General features: G+C 37.0%; 1 protein-coding gene across 4 annotated transcripts in view; it reads right to left on the bottom strand.

Annotated features, from left to right (window-relative positions):
• The window catches only part of ZCCHC7 (zinc finger CCHC-type containing 7), a 279,596-nt gene that overhangs the window by 161,873 nt on the left and 94,483 nt on the right, over positions 1 to 23,240 (bottom strand). For 2 of the 4 annotated variants that reach the window (XM_059889030.1, XM_059889029.1), the window contains exon 3: positions 10,372 to 10,512. In XM_059889030.1, coding sequence (XP_059745013.1) covers positions 10,372 to 10,512 — 141 coding nt within the window. 4 annotated transcript variants of the gene reach the window in all.

Below are 23,240 nucleotides of genomic sequence, written 5' to 3'. Positions count from 1 at the left end.
CAGGTGACCAACAAAACTCACTATATAAATGATTAATTAGAGACATTAACATTCCAGGAAGAGGGAACCACAGGAAAGTCACAAGAAAGTGTGAGGGGAGTGTGTGTGTGTAAAAGACAAGAGAGACTATCAGACACAGACTAATCACATGATCAAACAAATGGAGTCACTTTCAAATATTCTTTTACTTACAGAACCCTATTTTAAAGAAAGTCAAATGTACAAAAGAAATGAAACCCTAAGGAAGAGTTCCTAAGAAATCTTAAGAAATGAAACCCTAAGAACAGAAACAGAATTCTACCACCCTGAATCCCATCTCTCCATAGGAATCCCTGAGAAGCTGTGAAGAACCCTGAAAACTAGTGGACCAGAATATAGGGAATATGAGAGGGAGCTGAGAAATAAAAATGTAGGCTGGGAAGTATATTACAAATTTAATATAATTTTAAATGCTGGCTTCAAGAGTTATATTTAGTGGACATAAGTGAGCCATTGCAGGTGTCAAAACAGAAGGGAAATAAATGATGTGGTATACAGAGCAAATGAATGAAATAATATACCTAGTTCATTATTAGACAACAGTCTTTTAAAATCTTGGTGTTTTCTGTATTTTCTTATTTATTCTATGCAAAAACTAAGATATAAGACTAGCATGTTCAGTGTGAGGGAGAAGTATAAGTTTACAGAAAGGATACATTTTAACATCATGAACACTAAATATTCATCAACATGGTTATTTCTATTTGATAAAGCACACCGTCTAACACTGAGTCTCTCAAAGGCCCACAGCTGCAAAGGCAGACTTTTAGGTGTCGTTCTCCATGTCAAATGGCAACCAGTAGTCACCCCATCTGTCAGTTTGACAAGTATTCTCTCAGCATTCAGGGATAAAGTGCACATATAAAACGCCCTCCCTGACAAAAAAGAAGCCAGGGAGATGAGGGCCAGCCACCAGAGAGAAGACAATCAAGCTGGCAGGAAAGGACTGGAAACTGGTCACAACAAGAAACCAGAGAGCCAAAAAGGGTGAAAGAAATCTTGTTCATATTGTAAGGCAACACCAACCAACAAACAAAAGAGCTACTCAGACAGTATGAGGTCAAATAGAAAAAAACTTGTCCTTGTTAGAAAAGCCTTCTGATTTCACATATTACTATCTGTCCAACTAATCAGCCCACTAAAACATCCTCAGCAATAATATATCTGTTCCAATCCCTTACCTACTAAGTACATTCCTTGTTAACCACTTTCCCCATCTCTACAGAGTCAGTTCAAAATGCCACTGGTTTCCCTTAGAAACACAACTGTTTCTTGCTTATATTTTCCTATTTATTCTATCCTGCATTCAAAGAAATAATTTATTGAGAGTCTAGCCAGGTAGTATTCTAAGTCTGGGGGATATTGCAATGAACCAAAAGGTTTCTACTTTAGCAGGCAGGGTAAAGCCATTAGAAAAATACATACATTCATAAATACATTCTTATAAAATATGTAAAGTGGCAATACAATCTATCAAAACAAAAATACAACAGGGAAAAGGGAATTGAGAATGATGGTGTTAAGAAGGAGATGCTATTTCACAAAATAAGACAGTCAGAGAAAATCCTTCAGGTTAAGACAACACTTGAGCAGAGATCTGAAAGAAGTTGAGGGAGCCAGCCAAGCAACTCCTGAGGAAAAAGCATAGTCAGGAGAGGGCATATTTAGCATAAAGCCCTAAGCCAGGAGTGTACTATACAGTGGTCAGTGTGGGGCTGAAGCAGTTTAATAGTAAGCGACAGAGACAAGAGAGAAGATCAGAGAGGTAAAAAAACCAGATCATATACAGCCTTTCATACCACGGACTAGACACTGGATATTAATTTAAGTGAAACAAAGAGTTTGTAAAAAGGAATGACATCATCTGACTTAAGTTTAAAAGGACCACACTAACTGCTGGGTGGCAAAAGGCAGAGAGGAAAGAACACCTCTGAAACTACTACAATAGTCCAGGTTTTAACTGTGATTTAAATGTAAGTGGCAATGATGTGGATGGATAAGAAGTGATCAGATTCTGACTCTTAAGTGTATTTCACAGACTGAAACTGACAAGATTTGCTAATGATGTAGACATGGGATATAAGAGAAGTTCAGGATGATGAAGGATACTCCCAACCCTTCCTTATCAATCAGTATGATTGACTTCACATTCATATACTCCTCCTCTCCTATTTCTATTTTCATTCTGTCTTATTCTACACTGCCACTTCTATTCTTACTTTTACCCTTCTTCTTTCCCAAGGGGCACACATGCCTATTAAAGCTGGAGGTGAGAAAGAGCTGGAGAAGGAATTAATAAACAATGTTTAAGAAACTTAAAAAGAAAGTACACTAAGAAGTGGAAAAAGAATGTAAAATAGAAAAAGCAGGAACACCAAATCATCCATGAAAAAAAATTATGTGAACACCACTGACACAGTAAGGCAGGCCAGGAGTACCAATGCCTTAATTACAAAAATTTAAAACTACTCATTAAGTTTTAACCAAAGAAAGAAACAGAAAGATGGACAAATAAAAACAGGAAAATTTGATTAAAAAATAAAATTATATTCAAGACATGCTGTTCATATTCTATTAGAAACAAATTGTACCTATTCCTTATAACATTAAGCTTTATATCTTTTAAGGGGAAAAAATTATCCAACTCAGTAAAAATTCTAACACAGAGATTTTTTTTCATTCTGCTGCCATAATCTACTCCAATGAATTACTTTAGCTTTGGTGGGGAGGGGGGGGAACTACCATACTATATTTTTCCAATAAAATAAAAGTTTTAAAAAACATGAATTCTAGGAACATCCCTCGTAGTCCAGTGGTAAAAACTGCACGCTTCCACTGCAGGGGGCATGGGTTCAATCCCTGGCCAGGGAACTAGGAACCCAAATGATGCCCAGTGTGGCCAAAAAAAATATTCTAATGAGGTGGATGAAACTGGAGCCTATTATACAGAGTGAAGTAAGCCAGAAGGAAAAACACCAATACAGTATACTAACGCATATATATGGAATTTAGAAAGATGGTAACAATAACCCGGTGTACGAGACAGCAAAAGAGACACTGATGTATAGAACAGTCTTATGGACTCTGTGGGAGAGGGAGAGGGTAGGAAGATTTGGGAGAATGACATTTGAACATGTAAAATACCATGTAAGAAACTAGATGCCAGTCCAGGTTCGATACACGATACTGGATGCTTGGGGCTAGTGCACTGGGACGACCCAGAGGGATGGTATGGGGAGGGAGGAGGGAGGAGAGTTCAGGATGGGGAACACATGTATACCTGTGGCGGATTCATTTTGATATTTGGCAAAACTAATACAATTATGTAAAGTTTAAAAATAAAATTAAACTAGAAAAAAAAAGAAAGAAAAAAAAAGATAAAATTAAATTTTAAGATTTCTGGCTCCTAAATCCATCTAAAATGCAATAAAAACAAAGGCAGATACTGGTGCTCACAAAGTCACATACTTAACATACACCTTTATTTTAGATGTTACCTCAACAAATTTAATTATGGAGTTTCTCTGTAGACAGCAAATTAGAAGCTGTAAATAAGAAAAGAAACCAAATAAATCTACAGAAGAATATTACACAGATATTTTTTAAAAAAGAAGGAAACTGGTTATCAAGGGAAACACAAAAAACTTCAAACAGAAGAAGCAAAAAAAAAAAATCAGGAAAAGCTCCTCCTTGAGGAACATTAAACACAGATCTCAAAATTCAAAACTGCACCTCAAATGTAACAATTGAGAGTCTCACTCATAACACTGATGTTCAGTTATCAATAACAGATACAATTATGCTCCGCATACTCAATTTTAAATGGCAGAATTACAGTGTAACATCAATTATAAAAATATCTAATTGCTAATAATTCTATCACATTTAATAAGTTCCATGCAGCTTAAATGCCTCACATATACTAATCTTTAATCCCCCAAATCCTATGATATATAATTTTATTATCCCTATTTTACAGATCAAGAAACTGAGACGTTAAATACAACTTACTTAAAATCAGGTAATTAACAATATGCATATACACACAAGTCATGCTGTACAGATGAAAGAATAGAATTTCAGACACCAGAATGTTAACTGTGGTTATCTCCATGTGGTGGCAACAACAGTGATACACATTCTCCTTCCTGTGCTTTTTAAAATATTTATAGAACATTCTGCAATTACAAAATGAAATAGAGGTAGAGTTCTGCTTTTGATAATGATGGAGTAAGCTCATATCAGACCATTTACCTTGTAGAAACAATTATAAATTCTGTACACAATACAAAAAACAATTATACTTGAGAGTTATTATTCATAAATGTTATATATTATAAAGTTGTCATGAACACGGAATTAGCAATTTTACTCTTGCCTGGAAAATCCCATGGACAGAGGAGCCTGGTGGGCTGCAGTCCATGGGGTCGCTAAGAGTCGGGCACGACTGAACGACTTCACTTTCACTTTTCACTCTCATGCATTGGAGAAGGAAATGGCAACCCACTCCAGTATTCTTGCCTGGAGAATCCCAGGGACAGGAGCCTAGTGGGCTGCCGTCTATGGGGTCGCACAGAGTCGGACACGACTGAGCGACTTGGCAGCAGCAGCAGCAAGCTGCTGCTCCTAGAGGAAATACACGACTGACTCTAAACATGGGGGTGGGGATGCTGACTGTATACCACACAGTTGAAAATCCATATATAATGTGTAGTCTGCTCTCCATATATGCTGTTCCTCTCTTGTCTACAGCTCTCTATCAGTGGATTCAACCAACTGCAGATTGTGTTGAACTGTAGTATTTCCTATTGAAAAAAAAAATCTGCACATAAGTGGACTCATGCAATTCAAGCCTGTGTTGTTCAGGAGTTAACCGTGTACATACACACACACACACACACACCCCTCACAGATTATAATCTTATATCCTAAAAACAACTCATCCTTTCTTCTTTATTTTACAAAAGAGAAAATAAGGTTCACAGGTGGTTAAGAGCTGAAGTATCCTGCACTACACTGCACTGCCCCCTACGATCTCCATCCTCTATTCAGCACGTATGAAAGATGAAACAAGAAAGCAGACCATTGTCTGTTTGACCTCAGCTGGGAGCATGTGCATCAGGTAAATTTTTTGCTGCCCCACACAAGTCTCAAAAGTGCAGTGACTATTGATTTGGGGGTTATAAACAAAATGCAGCAAGTAGGTGAAGTCCCAAATACAAAATCACGAATAACAAGAACTGACTATAGATGAAGGCACTAGAAAACAATCAAAAACATACATAAAATGGAGTTAATACTTGAAAGAGAGGAACGGCATTGGGTTAGTTTACAGTTTTTATAGCTCTTCACCTGAAGCTATCCTCAATCAATAGTTCTGGCAGTGGGAATGGGAGAAGAGAATAATTAAAGTTTTAATAGAAAGCCACAGTCTAACTGGTTAAAGAATCAGAGGTCAGAGACTGGGGCTGCTACAGTAATTAGAAAGTGGGAAGGGAAATCTAGACACTAGAGTCAGAGAGAGGTAGCCCAAAATGCTATAAATAAAGTCTGCCCAAACATAACTGACTACTGAACTACGCATACACAGAACACACTCCAAGCAGCCCAACTAAGGCAGATAAGGTAGAAGGATAAGGATACCATCTGTGGTCAACTGTAAGAAAAACAAGTGTGAAGTTTAAATAGTGTCAAAGTAGCTGGTCAGTTCTGAGAAATTTAAAGAGAGAGAAAACAACCATCTTCAGAGAAACATAACAGAATCCAAAGTCTCTACAATGTATCATTCACAATGTCTAACAAAACAGCCCCAAATTACTAGACAGAAAATGTAACCTATACTCCAAAGAGCAAACCAACCCTAAAGTAGTTATCACTATACTGAAGTAGCCCAAAATATGCTTGCAGACTTCCAGTTTTTGGTTAAGCATGTAAGAAGCTTAAAAGTCATCACTCTATCCTAACAAGTAATAAGCTAAATAAATCAACAACTCTTCTTAGATCCATCAAAGAAAACAAATCACTGCCCCAGAAATTGGAGAGCTAGGCAGATACAGAGCATCAAAACTTAACCAGTACAGAAACCATTAGAGAGCCAGTAACAGTGCAAAAAAACCTATATTGTAATGGACAAATTCATGGAGACTCAGTTTAAACAAGTTTGAGAGTTAAAAACTTGGGCACCAAGTCATAAGCAGATTCCCACACCTTTGTGAGTTTTACCTCCAGGAGGTAAAACCAGGTCCTCACAGTGAAAACTGAAGAAAAATTCCCTTACCTCCTGGCATGGGGAATGGAAAAAGAACCATTTTGCAATATCCCAGAGCATTCTGTTCTTCTTAATAAGACCTACCCCCAGGAGAAACTATTTTACCAGAGCCTAACCTACTGGAATTTTATTAGCCTAATTTACCTGGAGGGAAATAACCAACTTCAGCTCCTTCTAGTCTTTCACATGGGGGAAGAAAAATAGCCATTCCAAGCCCCTCTAGTCATCCTGTTCCACCTAAGAGGATTAAAAAAATCCAAAGAAGCACTGGTGAAGTTCACAATCCAGGGAGATAATCTCATCAAAAGACTGAGATCTAACCAGAGGCCTACAGGATGTTTCACCACCCAGAACACCTTATCATTATATTTCTAAAGGCCTATATACCACAGTTCCTTTAATCCAGTATATCACTTCTGTGGAGGGAGAACCTTTTTAAATTTTTATTTTATTAAAAAAAATTTTTTTTTTTTACTATATCATGTAGCTTGTGGGATCTTAATTCCCCGACCAGGAATAAAACCCAGGCCCCGGCAGTAAAAGCGTCAAGTATGAAACACTGGACTGTCAACAAAGTCCTCAAAACAATGCATTTTAAAAGAAAACAAAACAGTTTGAAGAGGCTGAATAAGCATTAAAAGCAGAGTCAGATATGTTGGAAATATCAGATCAGACTAGAAAAAAATTTAAACTATGTTAGGGGTTGTTAATGGAAAAATCAGACAACATGCAAGAAACAGATTAATAATGTAAGCTGAGAGATGACAATGCTAAGAAAGAATTACAAGAAATGCTAATAATAAAAAATATGGTAACAGAAATGAAGAATGCCTTTGATGGGAGTTGTTAACAAACTGGACACACTAAGGAAAGAACCTCTGAGCTTGAGGAGGTCTCAGTATAAACCTGCAAAACTGAAAAGCTAAGAGAAATAAAAATGAGGGGGAAAAGGTCAAACAAAACAAAATATCCAAGAACTGTGGAACAACTACAAAAGGTATAAAATACACATGCTGGGACAAAGGGGCAAAGTTAATACAATGGAGCAAAGATAGTCTTTTCAACAAAAGGTGACTGGAAATACTGAACATCTACATGCTAAAACTGAATCAAGACACAGACCTTACACTGAGTTTTTTTTTTTACACTCTTCACAAAAATAAATAACTCAAAATGGATCACAGACCTAAATATAAAATGCAAAACTATAAAACTCCTAGAATATAGGAAAAAAACCTAGATGAACTTGGGTATAGCAATGAAATTTTAGATACAATACTAAAGGCAAAATCCATGAAAGAAACAACTGATTAGCTGAACTTTATTAAAATTAAAAATTTCTGCTCTATAAAAGACAAAGTCAAGAGAATGAGAAGACAAGTCACAGATTAGAAAAAAAATTTACAAAAGACACATCTGATAAAGGATACTATCCAAAATATGTAAAGAACCCCTGAAACTCAACAATATGAAAACAAATAATCCAGTTTTAAAATGGGAAAAAGGTCTTAACAGCTATACCACTAAAGAAGATATAAAGGTGGCAAATGAGCATATGAAAAGATGTTCAACATCATACATCCACTGGGAAATTTGAAATTACAAAAGATACCACTACGCATGTCTTAAAATAGCCAATTTCCAGAACACTAGTAGTATCAAATGCTGACAAGAATGTGGAGCAACAGGAACTCTCCTTCACTGTTGGTGGGAATGCAAAATGGCAGAGCAACTTTGGGAGGGAGTGAAACTATTCTGTATGACACTACAATAGTGGCTGTACATCATTAGACATTTGTACACAGAATGAACAGTACCAAGAGTAAACCCTAATGGAAACTATGGGGTTTTCTGTGGGTGATAACAATATTTCAGTGTAAGTTCACTGATGGTAATAAATGCACCAGATAAATGTATCAGATGTTGAAAGTATGGGAGATCATGAGTATGAATATGTGGAGGGGGTGGGAGGGAATGGGGAGTATAAATTCTCTGTATTTCCTACTCAATCTTACTGTGAACCTAAAGCTGTTTAAAAAATAAAGCTTATTGCTTTTTAAAATACTTGAAATATTAAATAGGAAATCACAGCACAAAAATAAAAATCAGAAAGAAAAAAGAGGAATTTTAGAACTGAAAGACACAATACATGATTTTTTAAACAAAATCACCTAAAAGGCTTAACAGCAATTTGGAGGTAGTAAGAAAAAAAGTTAGTGGCCATGAAGAAAGATCAATAGAAATTATTCAACCTGACAAAAAGGAAAAAGATTTTAAGATAACAGAGCAACATAACCTGTGGAACATACCAAGAGGTCTAATATATGTGTAATTGGAAACTACACACCATAAAATGAAGCATAAAAAAAGATAAATAATGAGTAAAACTTTCAAAATTTAATAAATTTCAGTGACTTCTAACCAGGATAAATACAAAGAAAACCATAACTAGGCACATCACAGAGTCAAACTCCTAGAAAATAAAAATAAAGAGAAAATCTTGAAAGAAGTTAGAGGAAAACAAGACAACATATAAAAAATAATATAAATGACCACTGACCTACCATCAAAATAACAAAACACAGTAGAAATAAATAAAACACTAAAAGAAATAAAGCTGTTAAATGAGAATACTATATGCACCAAATATACACATAGACATAAGCTCCCATGTCTGGCCTCTGGGAAGTGAGGTCGCTCAGTCGGGTCCGACTCTTTGCAACCCCATGGACTATAGCCTACCAGGCTCTTCCATCCATGGAGTTTTCCAGGCAAGAGTACTGGAGTGGGTTGCCATATCCTTCTCCAGAGGATCTTCCCCACCCAGGGATCGAACCCAGGTCTCCTGCATTGCAAGCAGATGCTTTTACCATCTGACCCCTGAGGGAAGCTCCCCTCACCAAATGTATCTTTTAAGAATCAAAGCAATCTTGTATTTCCAGCTATTAAGGAGTAATAGGGATTATGTATATATACCATCCCACACAACATTTGAAACACATTTAGACACAGAATAACAGGAAGAGCAGAATAGTGATCCTAGAGAGGGAAAACAAACCAGGTAAATCTTAAAAGTAGCCTAGGCTTATCATGTTGGGAGTTTCTAGGTCAAAATTTAGGGAGGGGTAGCTAAACCAGGGAGAAGGCAATGGCAATCCACTCCAGTACTCTTGCCTGGAAAATCCCATGGATGGAGGAGCCTGGTAGGCTGCAGTCCATGGGGTTGCTAAGTGTCGGACACAACTGAGCGACTTCACTTTCACTTTTCACTTTCATGCATTGGAGAAGGAAATGGCAACCCTCTCCAGTGTTCTTGCCTGGAGAATCCCAGGGATGGGGGAGCCTGGTGGGCTGCCGTCTATAGGGTTGCAGAGAGTCGTACACGACTGAAGCAACTTAGCAGCAGCTAAACCAGAGCCTATCTGCACCACTGAGTTGAAAAGACAGACCACAGAGTTTCAGCAAGTCAAACTGGCTAGAATAACCAGGTTAAAATACCAGAGAGGAAGGGGCTACCCCCAAAGAGAGTTCCCCATCTCTGCAGAATGGTTTCATCAAGTTTCTAGGTAAACACTAATTTGACTATATGTGGGAAAACCATCTGAGCTAGGCAAAAAACCCAATTATGTGCTATTCACAAGAAAAACACTTTAAATATAAGACACATACTGGCTAAAAATTAAGACTGTATGTAAAAAAAGATGGCATCTAAATATTAATCAAATGAAAGCTGGAGGAGCTGGTTATATTAATATCAGAAAAAGTAGACTGCAGAACAAAGAACACTGCCAGGAATAGACAGATTCCCTTTAATAATGACAAAGGGGTTAATTCATTAAAATATAATAATCCTAAGAACAGGGATTAAAAACATAAATTGAAAACTAAGAAGACTGAAAGGGGGGAAAAAATCAATAAATCAACAACCGTTAAAGCAAGATTTCAATACGCTTCTCTTAATAACTAGTAAAAAGTGAACTTAAAAAAAATCAGTAAAGATTCAGAAGACTTAAACACTATCAAGCAACTTAGATATATTAACTTGTATGAATCTCAAGACTCACCAAAAGCAGAATCTTTTAGTAAGGACTTGAATGTGCAAGGGTCATCAAGGGGCTTCCTAGATGGCTTAGTCGGTAAACAATCTGCCTGCAATGCAGGAGACCAAGGAGACTTGGGTTTGATTCCTGGGTCAGGAACATCTCCTGGAGGACATGACAACCCACAAAACAGACCTTTATTCTAGACCAAAGCAAGTCTCAATACATTTGAAAAGAATTTAACTCATACAAAGGTTGTCTCTACTATAGTAAAAGTAAATCCCCAAATATCTGAAAATTAAATATACACACACACACACACACACACACACAAACTCATTACCTAGAGAAACAAAAAGTACAAGAGAAATTAGAATATATTTATTTTGAATTGAATAAAAATGAAAAGGTAACCTATAAAAACTAAGAGGATGAAGTTAAAACAGTTCTTAGAGGGAAATTTAAAGCCTTAAATATTAATAGTGAAAGGAAAAAAAGGCCTCAAATCATGATAGGAACTTCTTAGGAAAAGGACAAATTAAATCAAAAGCTGCTTCTCTGAGAAAGTTCAATACAATGAGAAGTAGCTAAAAAGAACTGGAAAAGACTGAGATGCAAATTACCACTGTTAGTGATGAAAGAGGAGACATCACTATAGACCTTACATACATTAAAAGCTATTTTAATGTTAAGTGGATGCTAGAAACAAATTTATGACCAAAAAACCTGAGAACCAAATGGACAAATTTGTTGAAAGACAAACAACCAAAATTTAATCAAGAACAGAGATAACAGATGTGTATGTCCCTACATCTATTAAAGAAATTGAATTCATGGTTTAAAACTTTCCTACAAAGCCAACTCCAGGTTCAGATAACCTCACTTGTGAATTCTACAAAATTCTACACATATTACTTAAGAATTACACAAAATTCTACAAAAATGCTTCTGGAAACTGAAGAGAAGGGAACATTCCCAACACATTTTATTAGGTCAGCACTATAGTAATGCAAACCAGACAAACATGTTAGATAAAAAGAATGTTACAGCCAATATCCTTCATGAACACAAATGCAAAAACTCTTTAAAATTTAATTGATTCCAGAAATATATAAAGTGTATATCATGAACAAGTAAACTTTAGCTCACAGAAATTCGTAAGTGGTTTAATTAATGTTTTTCATCATTTAACCATGACCTAAATGATGTCTTCCCTCATAGCTCAGTTGGTAAAGAATCTGCCTGCAATGCAGGAGACCCAGGTTCAATCCCTGGGTCCGTAAGATCCCCTGGAGAAGGAAACGGCAACCCACTCCAGTATTCTTAGCTGGAGAATCCCATGAGCAGAGAAGCCTGGCAGGCTATAGTCCACAGAGTCACAAGAGTCGGACATGACTTAGCGACTAAACCACCACCACCAAATGATGTTTACAAAAATCTTTAAAAAGAACACTATGTGATCATCTCACTGTACACACAAACTCACACAAAAAGAATGTAAAAAAACCCAATGGCCACTGCTATAAAAATCTTCAACAAACTAAGAACAGAAAGGAACTACACTTCAACCTGATAAAGGGCATCTAAAAAAGACTCTACAGCTAAGCCCACAAGTATTGTTAAAGAGAATCTCCTCACTCCAAGACAAGGAACAAAACAATATATGCTCTCCTACTTCTATTCAATATTTTTGGGAGGCCTTAATTCAGTACAATAAAGCAAAAAATAAAAAAGTAAAACTGTCTTTATGTACATAAGACATGATAATTTATGTAGAAAATCTTAAAGAAACTGCAAACAACTGAACTGAGTTCAGCAAAGTTGCAGGATAAAAGACAAACAAAATTCCATTTTAAGCCTATCAGTTCAGTTCAGTTCAGTTGCTCAGTCGTGTCCAACTCTTTGCGACCCCATGAATCACAGCACACCAGGCCTCCCTGTCCATCACCAACTCCCGGAGTTCACTCAGACTCACGTCCATCGAGTCAGTGATGCCATCCAGCCATCTCATCCTCTGTCATCCCCTTCTCCTCCTGCCCCCAATCCCTCCCAGCATCAGAGTCTTTTCCAATGGGTCAACTCTTCACATGAGGTGGCCAAAGTATTGGAGTTTCACCTTTAGCATCATTCCTTCCAAGGAAATCCCAGGACTGATCTCCTTCAGAATGGACTGGCTGGATCTCCTTGCAGTCCAAGGGACTCTCAAGAGTCTTCTCCAACACCACAGTTCAAAAGCATCAATTCTTCGGCACTCAGCCTTCTTCACAGTCCAACTCTCAGATCCATACATGACCACAGGAAAAACCATAGCCTTGACTAGACGGACCTTTGTTAGCAAAGTAATGTCTCTGCTTTTGAATATGCTATCTAGGTTGACCATAACTTTTCTTCCAAGGAGTAAGCATCTTTTAATTTCATGACTCCAGTCTCCATCTGCAGTGACTTTGGAGCCCAGAAAAATAAAGTCTGACACTGTTTCCACTGTTTCCCCATCTATTTCCCATGAAGTGATGGGACCGGATGCCATGATCTTCATTTTCTGAATGTTGAGCTTTAAGCCAACTTTTTCACTCTCTACTTTCACTTTCATCAAGAGGCTTTTTAGTTCCTCTTCACTTTCTGCCATAAGGGTGGTGTCATCTGCATATATACTATCACCTAAAAATTGTAAACTGGATTAAAAAGTACCACTTACAATCAAAACAGAAATACTTAAAAGATAAATTTACCATTTAATGCTCAAGAAATATAGACTGAAAGCTTCAAAAAATATGATTTAAGAAAGTAAAAATTCAACTAAATGGAGCGCTGTACCATGTGCACAAATCAGGAGATTATCATTAAGATATTAATTCTTCTCCAAATGTAGATATATGACAAAAAAATTAAAATCCCAGCAGTTTTAAAAAATTAACTAGATTATTTGAAAATAGAAATGGAAAGACAAAACAGGATAACAACAAAATTAGAAGATTTATTCTCACAATTGCAAGACTCAGTACTTAGTTATAATGATCAAGACAATGTGAAATTGTGTTATGCATAGACATGCAGATCAATTTCACACAACAGAAATATAGCAAGAGAGCCCAATTTATACTGTCAACAGATTTTGACAAAGGTGCCAAGGTAATTCAAAGGAGTATGGATTCTCTTTTCAAAAAATAGTCCTAGAACAAATAGAAAAATATGCAAATAAATCAACTTCTTTTTCTTTACAGTATATACAAAAGTTAATGCAAAATGAATTATAAACCCAAATGGAAAATCAAGTGCTATAAAACCTCTAAAAGAAAATCTTTATAATCTTAGGTTTTTTGGTTTTTTGTTTTTTAAAATGGGACACAAAAAGGATATGTCATAAAGGGAAAAACTGAGTAGTTATCAAAATCTAAAACCTTTGTCTTGAGAAAGACACAATTAGGAGAAGCCAGCCTATAGCTTGTCTTTTCATTCTCCTAATTGTGTCTTTCTCAAGACAAAGGTTTTAGATTTTGATAACTACTCAGTTTTTCCCTTTATGACATATCCTTTTTGTGTCCCAGTGGTCATCATGGTCAACAAAAGAGTTCAAAATGCAGTACTTGGATGCAATCTCAAGAACGACAGAATAATCTCTGTTCATTTCCAAGGCAAACCATTCAATATCACAGTAATCCAAGTCTATGCCCCAACCAGTAATGCTGAAGAAGCTGAACGGTTCTATGAAGACCTACAAGACCTTTTAGAACTAACATCCAAAAAAGATGTCCTTTTCATTATAGGGGACTGGAATGCAAAAGTAGGAAGTCAAGAAACACCTGGAGTAACAGGCAAATTTGGCCTTGGAATATGGAATGAAGCAAGGCAAAGACTAATAGAGTTTTGCCAAGAAAATGCACTGGTCATAACAAACACTCTTCCAACAACACAAGAGAAGACTCTATACATGGACATCACCAGATGGTCAACACTGAAATCAGATTGATTATATTCTTTGCAGGCAAAGATGGAGAAGCTCTATATAGTCAGCAAAAACAAGACTGGGAGCTGACTGTGGCTCAAGTCATGAATTCCTTATTGCCAAAATCAGACTTACATTGAAGACATAGGGAAGACCACTAGACCATTCAGGTATGACCTAAATCAAATCCCTTATGATTATACAGTGGAAGTGAGAAATAGATTTAAGGGCCTAGATCTGATAGATAAAGAGTGCCTGATGAACTATGGAATGAGGTTCATGACACTGTACAGGAGACAGGGATCAAGACCATTCCCATGGAAAAAAAATGCAAAAAAGCAAAATGGCTGTCTGGGGAGGCCTTACAAATAGCTGTGAAAAGAAGAGAAGCAAAAAGCAAAGGAGAAAAGGAAAGATATAAACATCTGAATGCAGAGTTCCAAAGAATAGCAAGAAGAGATAAGAAAGCCTTCTTTGGCGATCATTGCAAAGAAATAGAGGAAAACAACAGAATGGGAAAGACTAGGGATCTCTTCAAGAAAATCAGAGATACCAAAGGAACATTTCATGCAAAGATGAGCTCGATAAAGGACAGAAATGGTATGGACCTAACAGAAGCAGAAGATATTAAGAAGAGATGGCAAGAATACACAGAAGAACTGTACAAAAAAGATCTTCACGACCAAGATAATCACAATGGTGTGATCACTTGACCTAGAGCCAGACATCCTGGAATGTGAAGGCAAGTGGGCCTTAGAAAGCATCACTACGAACAAAGCTAGTGCAGGTGATGGAATTCCAGTTGAACTATTCCAAATCCTGAAAGATGATGCTGTGAAAGTGTTGCACTCAGTATGCCACCAAATTTGGAAAACTCAGCAGTGGCCACAGGACTGGAAAAGGTCAGTTTTCATTTCAATCCCAAAGAATGGCAATGCCAAAGAATGCTCAAACTACCGCACAATTGCACTCATCTCACACGCTAGTAAAGTAATGCTCAAAATTCTCCAAGCCAGGCTTCAGCAATATGTAAACCATGAACTTCCAGATTTTCAAGCTGGTTTTAGAAAAGGCAGAGGAACCAGAGATCAAATTGCCAACATCCACTGGATCATGGAAAAAGCAAGAGAGTTCCAGAAAAACATCTATTTCTGCTTTATTGATTATGCCAAAGACTTTGACTGTGTGGATCACAATAAACTGTGGAAAATTCTGAAAGAGATGGGAATACCAGACCACCTGATCTGCCTCTTGAGAAATTTGTATGCAGGTCAGGAAAAAACAGTTAGAACTGGCATGGAACAACAGACTGGTTCCAAATAGGAAAAGGAGTTCATCAAGGCTGTATATTGTCACCCTGTTTATTTAACTTATATGCAGAGTACATCATGAGAAATGCTAGACTGGAAGAAACACAAACTGGAATCAAGATTGCCGGGAGAAATATCAATAACCTCAGATATGCAGATGACACCACCCTTATGGAAGAAAGTGAAGAGGAACTCAAAAGCCTCTTGATGAAAGTGAAAGTAGAGAGTGAAAAAGTTGGTTTAAAGCTCAACATTCAGAAAACGAAGATCATGGCATCTGGTCCCACCACTTCATGGGAAATAGATGGGGAAACAGTGGAAACAGTGTCAGACTTTATTTTTCTGGGCTCCAAAATCACTACAGATGGTGACTGCAGCTATCAAATTAAAAGACGCTTACTCCTTGGAAGGAAAGTTATGACCAACCTAGATAGCATATTCAAAAGTAGAGACATTACTTTGCTAACAAAGGTTCATCTAGTCAAGGCTATGGTTTTTCCAGTGGTCATGTATGGATGTGAGAGGGACTGTGAAGAAGGCTGAGTGCCGAAGAATTGATGCTTTTGAACTGTGGTGTTGGAGAAGACTCTCGACAGTCCCTTGGACTGCAAGGAGATCCAGCCAGTCCATTCTGAAGGAGATCAGCCCTGGGATTTCTTTGGAACGAATGATGCTAAAGCTGAAACTCCAGTACTTTGGCCACCTCATGCGAAGAGTTGACTCACTGGAAACGACTCTGCTGCTGGGAGGGACTGGGGGCAGGAGGAGAAGAGGATGAGATGGCTGGACGGTATCGCTGACTTGATGGACGTGAGTCTCAGTGAACTCCGGGAGTTGGTGATGGACAGGGAGGCCTGGCATGCTGCGATTCACGGGTTCCCAAAGAGTCGGACACGACTGAGCGACTGATCTGATCTGATCTGATAGACTGGGAGAAAATAACTACAAAACAATCTGATAAAGCGGTTTTATCCAGATCTGCAAAGGATATTTACTATTCAATAAGATGACAAACAGCCCAATTTAAAAATGGATGGAAGATCTGAACAGACAATTCACCAAACACACACACATGTCAAATATGCACATTAATAAAAAGTTCAACATCAATAATCACTGGCAAAATCCAAACAGAAATCACAATGAGATAGCACTACAAACTACTACTATGGCTAAAATTTTAAAATACAATAATACCAAGCACAGACAAGGCTGTGAAGCAACTGCAATCCTCATTACCTTGCTCTGGAAATGTACAATGGTAGAGTTATTTACCAGTTGGAAAACAGCGTAGCTATTTTCAATAGTTAGATGTATACTTAAAGTATGAGCAAGCAAAGCACTCCTATGTATTAACCCAAGAGATATGAAAACATGTATCACTTAAGGACTTGTACACAAATGTTTAAAATAACTTTATGCATAATAGCCAACAATTGTAAATAACTTCAAATGTCCATCAACTGGTAAATAGATAAACTATGGTATAACTCATCAATGGAATATTCAACAGTAATATCCAGAAACATGGCTGAATCTCAAAAGCACTATGTTAAGTGAAACAAGTCAGACCAAAGGCTACAAACTGTCTAGTTCTCTACCTGAGATTCTGCAAAAAGCAAAACTATCAGGGCAGAAATCAGATCAGCAGCTTCCAGGAAACAGGAGTATGGAGGGGACTGACTATAAGGGGCATGAGGACAAGTTTTGGGGTATTTTAAATACTCTTCATCTTAAATCTAGTGGTGGCTATAAAAATCACATACATTTGTCAAAACTCATCAAACTGTTTCTCAAAACGTGAATTCCACAGTATTTAAACTGCACTTCAACAAACACACGCAAAGAGGAAAATAAAAAGAAGGCAGGATAAAGACCTTTTCAATGTCGATGTACGGCAAAAACTATCACAATACTGTGAAGTAATTATCCTCCAATTAAAATGAATAAAATAATTAAAAACAAACAAAAAAGACCTTTTCAGATAAATGATAACTAAGAGAACTCATGACCAGCAGATATGCACTTCAAAAAAGATAAAAGAAGTTTTTTAGGCTAAAGGGAAATAATACCAAATAGGTATTACTTCAGATTTTCAGGAAGCAATGAAGAACACTAGATACTGCAAATAAACAGATGAAGTAATTTTCTTCTCCTAAGTTTTAAAAAATACCTATGGTTAAAGAAAAATCATAACATTTTGTTGTGGGTTTTTAGTGAACACACGTGAACTGTATATGACAACTATAGCATAAGGCACTAAGGAGAAGGAAGGAATAAACAGAACTATACAGCTGACAAAGCCATGCTCAGTACAGGATATTTATTATTTTCCCTAAGAAGAAACTAATTGTGGAGTAACTGCTTGGATTACTTCATTTAGACACCCCAAAACTCCTCTGAGAAAACTATCATTAATAGCACCATCTTACAAATCAGGAAACTAAAGCTCAGTGAGCTTACACAGCTTGTCCAAGGGTCCAAAATAATAAATAGATCTGGGACTAGATCTGGGTTCATCTGACTCTGAAGTTGATGATTTGTTCAAAGTACCACCTGCCCCTCCCAGTTATACTCTGTGTTTTGGCAAGGGGAGGGGTGTCAATAAAAGCAAAGGTTATATAAAGAACTATTTTACAGCCTTTATAAAACCTTGGTTTAAATAGTTGTCTATAACTTATATCACTCAGTGTTTCTTAAGAAAGCATACTTGGTCACTCATGATAAATACTGTCATGACTAGAAACGTTGATCCATTGTGGCTGGTACTCTAAAGAAGTTAACAGACACAAAACACTGTGTATAAATAACCATGAAATAAGGTAAAGACTAATATGCTCTTCTTAATTAAACACACACAAACAAACACACACACACACACACCCCTCATAATATTTCCCTTTTCTGTGGCTCCCAAAGCGAGAGCTAAAGTTAAAGCTTACGTAATAACTTTACCTCAGGTTCTCAGAGGAGAGAAATTTATCTAATCTTTTATTCTATGACTTTATATTTAACTGTCCCATTGTAGGTGCATCCTATCTCAATCTATCTCAAATCCTTTTGTGGAAGCAGACAGAAGATATAAATAAACAAGTAAAGGAGATTTGGATTAATAATACAAATTGAGTCCAATGAGTGTAAATCTTTTATTTTTATCAAAAACATTCTGAGTTGGTTGGCAGATAAAATGAAGCAGTCTGTTAAAAGTACTCTGCAAACTGGAATTCTACAAACACTTAATGAATTGAAGTGCTCTTTTTAACCTCTATTTTCAAGAGACATTACAAGTTCTTAAAATCCATACTGGATTTATAATTTAGAATGCATAAGTTGGGAAAATGACAAATGAAAATGGGGTATGGCTGAGTAAATGGTGTTTTCAAGGGCCAGTGCAATGCAAATAATGTGAGTTTTGTATAGCTTCTTTGTTTCTATAGCTTTGGGAGGAGGCAGTGAAGAGCACTAGACTAACAAAAGTGGTGACTTAGAAGCACTACCATTACTCTGCCCCTTTCACATCCTGTGCATGGTAATTTGCTAGCGCCTCTGCAATGGTATCTGCCAAATCTTTAAGTGTCCTATGATGCATGTCATTGGGACCTGCTGATTTAAACACATTCAACTCTTAAGTAATGCTGGACCACTTGATTCTCTAGTCAGTTTTGGCTTCACTCCCACTCATTCAGAATTTCTAGACAAAAAGCAATCTTGTATCTCAGAAGTTGTGTTTTTGATGAACATAAGTAAAAGAGCAGATAAAGACTTTTAAATATATCTATTAGCTTCCCCCTTTAATAAAAGTCTAACATTTTTATTTTCTTCTATAGGTAACACAACAGATTCTCAGTCATTCATATCCAGAATGTTATAATATGCTAATAATTAAGGGGGAAAGGAGGAAAAAGGAGGTGGTAAGGCACATGCATATATTACCTTCTGTCCCTTTTTGATCCTGTTCCCCTCACTTAAGTCAGAGAATGGTTAGGAATCCACTGTAGTATAAAAATAACATGATGATATAAAGAGGACAATGGGTAGAATTGTCCCTCTTCTATTACTAAGAAGCTAAAAGACCTAAACAAGTCAACTTCTCTTATTTTTACCTATGAAATAAAGAAATTAGGTTAGAATATTACTAATATTTCCTTTAGCTAAAGAAATGCAATGAATTCAAAACAAAAGTTACAGAAGAATGCAATGATACTCTTGCTCTCCACAGCTCCTTTTCATACCCATTAGAGCTTGACTTCCCTCTGACAGCCTTCCTACATATTCAAATAAAATTAAAATTCTTATTCACAATCTGATTAAGAATAACTCACACAAGGTGTAAATGAGACTTAGTATTATAGGACACTTACATTTTTTAAAAGACCAGTTAAACCACATGCATTTCTAATGAACAGAACCTAGTGGATGGTATACTCAGGGTGGGGGCGGGGGGCAATATGTATCTTTGGACAGAGAGTGACCCCATGGTTCACTTTTGGCCTCCTTATGCTACTCTGTTGTTCCTCAATTACATTTCCATTTTCCAAAAAGCATAATTAACAGAAACAGCTATAAACACTCTCCAGTTTTTAATCTTTTAATGTTCTTCCATTTGATTTGGTTTCTGCTTCTATCTTCACCACTAAATCATCTAAGGTAAAATAGCCAGTATTGCAGGACTCAGCACTGTAGCTGCACATTAGTTAAACCTTCCTCATTTTAGGGCCTTCACACACACAGACAGAAGAATAATGGAAAGAGGAAGCATATGGAATGGTAAATTAAAATGATGGAGAAGAGCCAGTATCACTGTTTAAGATTTATTATGGGGAAGGAATATGGGAAAAGAATGAAAAGCAATAACTGAAGGGAGAAGCAAGGCGTTAGCTCTTATGAAAGCAACAGGGAACATGGAAATGAAGTAGAAAATGAGGCCTTGATACAGCTGAGAAGTTACCTGTTTTGGGTGGGGGGGGGGTTGTTTCTTTTGCTTTCCTTGTTTAAAACGATATACAATGAAGAATGGAAAAAGAGTTGAGGATAATAAAGACAGAAACAAAAATGAAGAAGAAAACAGAGAGAAAAGATGATAGAAACTGAATTAAAAAAAAACAAACAGAACAGAAAAAAAGAGAAAATTTAGAATGGGAAGCAAGAATAAGAGAATATACAATCCAGTCAGGGAGAGAATATAAAGGATTTTACAATGGTGGTACACAAACATGAGAGCAGAAATGGAAGAACAGTAAAGAAAAAAAAGAAAAAGAGAAGAAACCAAGAATGAGAGAACAGCAAAAACAAGAGCAGGAGAAAGCAGAGCCAGCTGAGTTACAAACCAGCAGCATGTGTCTTTTTGTTTTGCTTTTTGTTTGTTCTTTTATATAGGAACACAAAGTGGCGAGAGATCATGATAAAGAACAGCACCATCTGGGGCATGTTTTCATTGGCCTCTTAATGTACTGCAGGAAACAGAACCCCAAAAAAGAATGTGGGTGGGGAGGGGGGAGTGAAGCCAATGTGACAGCAACAGGAAGCAATAGAAAATGAGCCCAGTGAGTAGACAGCTATAGGATACAGGTGGTAAGCAGGAAGTTTCAGACTAAGCACATGATAGGCAAAAAAAAAAAAAAAAAGAACTTCATAAAGCAAGGAAAATATAACAAACCCACCAAGGGGAAGTTATTAATTAATTCAATGTAAAAAACAAAGATTGATCATGGGTCTTTGATGCCTCTTGCTTCACCCAATCACCTGGTCCTATCGAATAACCCATGTTTGGGTTTTACTCAGTTCTATCTTATCTTTCAAATTTATTTTCTTTCTCCCTACCCTCTGAGATACTGTGTTAGACATTACACAGTCAAGTTTGAGATGGATCTGCCATCAGGAGCTCCCAATTAAACAGAGGAGTTGGATAAACACGAATTACTGAAATATGACTCTTGTGAGCACCCCAATTGAAAGTACACTTGGCCCTCCATATCTGTGGGTTCTGCATCTGTAGACAGGGAGGATCAACCTATGAAACTTGAGCATCCACAGATCTTGGTGCTCGAGATGGGTTCTGGAACCATTCTCTGCCAATACCAAAGGATGACTGGAATTATTCCTGCAATTGAATGATGTCTCTCTTATGGCTCCTGTCACTTTCTAACTTGTACAATAGCTATCCCTTTTAAACTATAAACTCTTTAAGGATTAGAATTTCTCTTTTCTGACTAGTTTCTGTACTCAACCAAATCTAGCACAATGTCTTATATATAATGTCTGTTCAATAAAGCTGTGATTTCTAATTTGGAATGTGGGGACCTCATGGATAAGACAATACTGGGCAAGACCTTAAAACATGAGAAAGACTAAAATGGACAGATATGGAGGCACACTACTGTAAAAAAAAAAAAAAAAGGAACATAAAGTAAGGTGAGGAGAAGTAACAGCAAGTTAATTCTGTGACAGGGCACTAGCCAAGAAGATGAGACCGGCTAAGGTGTGGAGCAAAAAAACAAAGACAAAAACCACTAGGCTGACATACTACTGGGTTTGATATAAAGAGCAATAACAGTTAAAACTTTTTTGAGACATTCAAATTTGCCCCTTAGAAAGATCATGCTCAGTCGTTTCAGTCATATCCAACTCTTTTGTGACCCCCATGGACCACAGCCTGCCAGGCTCCTCTGTCCATGGGATTTTCCAGGCAAGAATACTGGAGTAGGCTGTCGTGCCCTCCTCCAGGCGATCTTCCCAACCCAGGGATCGAACCTGCATCTCCTGTGTCTCCTGCACTGTGGGCAGAATCTTTACCATTGAGCCACCAGGGAAGCCCTTAGAAAGATCAGTCTTGCTGTTAACACCACTGGAGAAAAGAAAATGAAATGATTCAATCTGTGGAAGATTCACTGAATAAGTGGTATTTGAGCTGGGTCTCATAGGATGAGTAGAGTCTCTTTCAAGGAAAGACTCTTCAGGAAGACGAAATTAAATGAGACATAGTATGATAACATAAAAAGGCATAACAGATTCTGGGACTAATGAGAAGTCCAGAGTGGCTGGAGGACAGAGTATTCATAGAAAAGAGATATAAAGACTTGAAAGAGAGGCTAAGGTTATATTATGAGGGATACTATAGTTTCTTATTTGATTACACATTTTATAATTTTCAGGGAGAAAAAGCCCCCATATTGCCTACAGAGTCATAAAATCAGTGGTGGGTGATTCAACAATTATTTCTGTTCACATATTCAATGAAACACTACCTAGAGTAGATGAATTCTACACAACCCTACTTTCAAACATTTCACTACTATGGCAAAGAGAAAAACAGTTCCCATTTGTCAAGAATCCAGATCCTGGAAATCTTTTGAACAAAACAGCAAATTCAGAATAGTGGAATTGTTGTTCTGCCTTTCCAAACAGAGAAGACTACTGGGTGGGAAATAGAGCCATTCATTTATGCAAAGAATTGTTTTAAATTGTTACAGCAAGTCACAAAACAGTGTATTCTTTTGGGTACTGCACACTTAATGACAGTTATACACCTGAATTCATGATACTGGGAAGAGCAGTGTTTTTGTTTCATGAAAACGTCCATTGTATCTTTCTTCCCAAACCATATTCCATCACTCATCACAAGTCAGCATCAAGTGCTTTAA

This window comes from Bos taurus, chromosome 8 (assembly GCF_002263795.3).
Source record: "Bos taurus isolate L1 Dominette 01449 registration number 42190680 breed Hereford chromosome 8, ARS-UCD2.0, whole genome shotgun sequence".
Classification (NCBI taxonomy): Eukaryota; Metazoa; Chordata; class Mammalia; order Artiodactyla; family Bovidae; genus Bos; species Bos taurus.
Note: the sequence above shows the minus strand (reverse complement) of the source record. Positions and strands in the feature narration are given on the sequence as shown.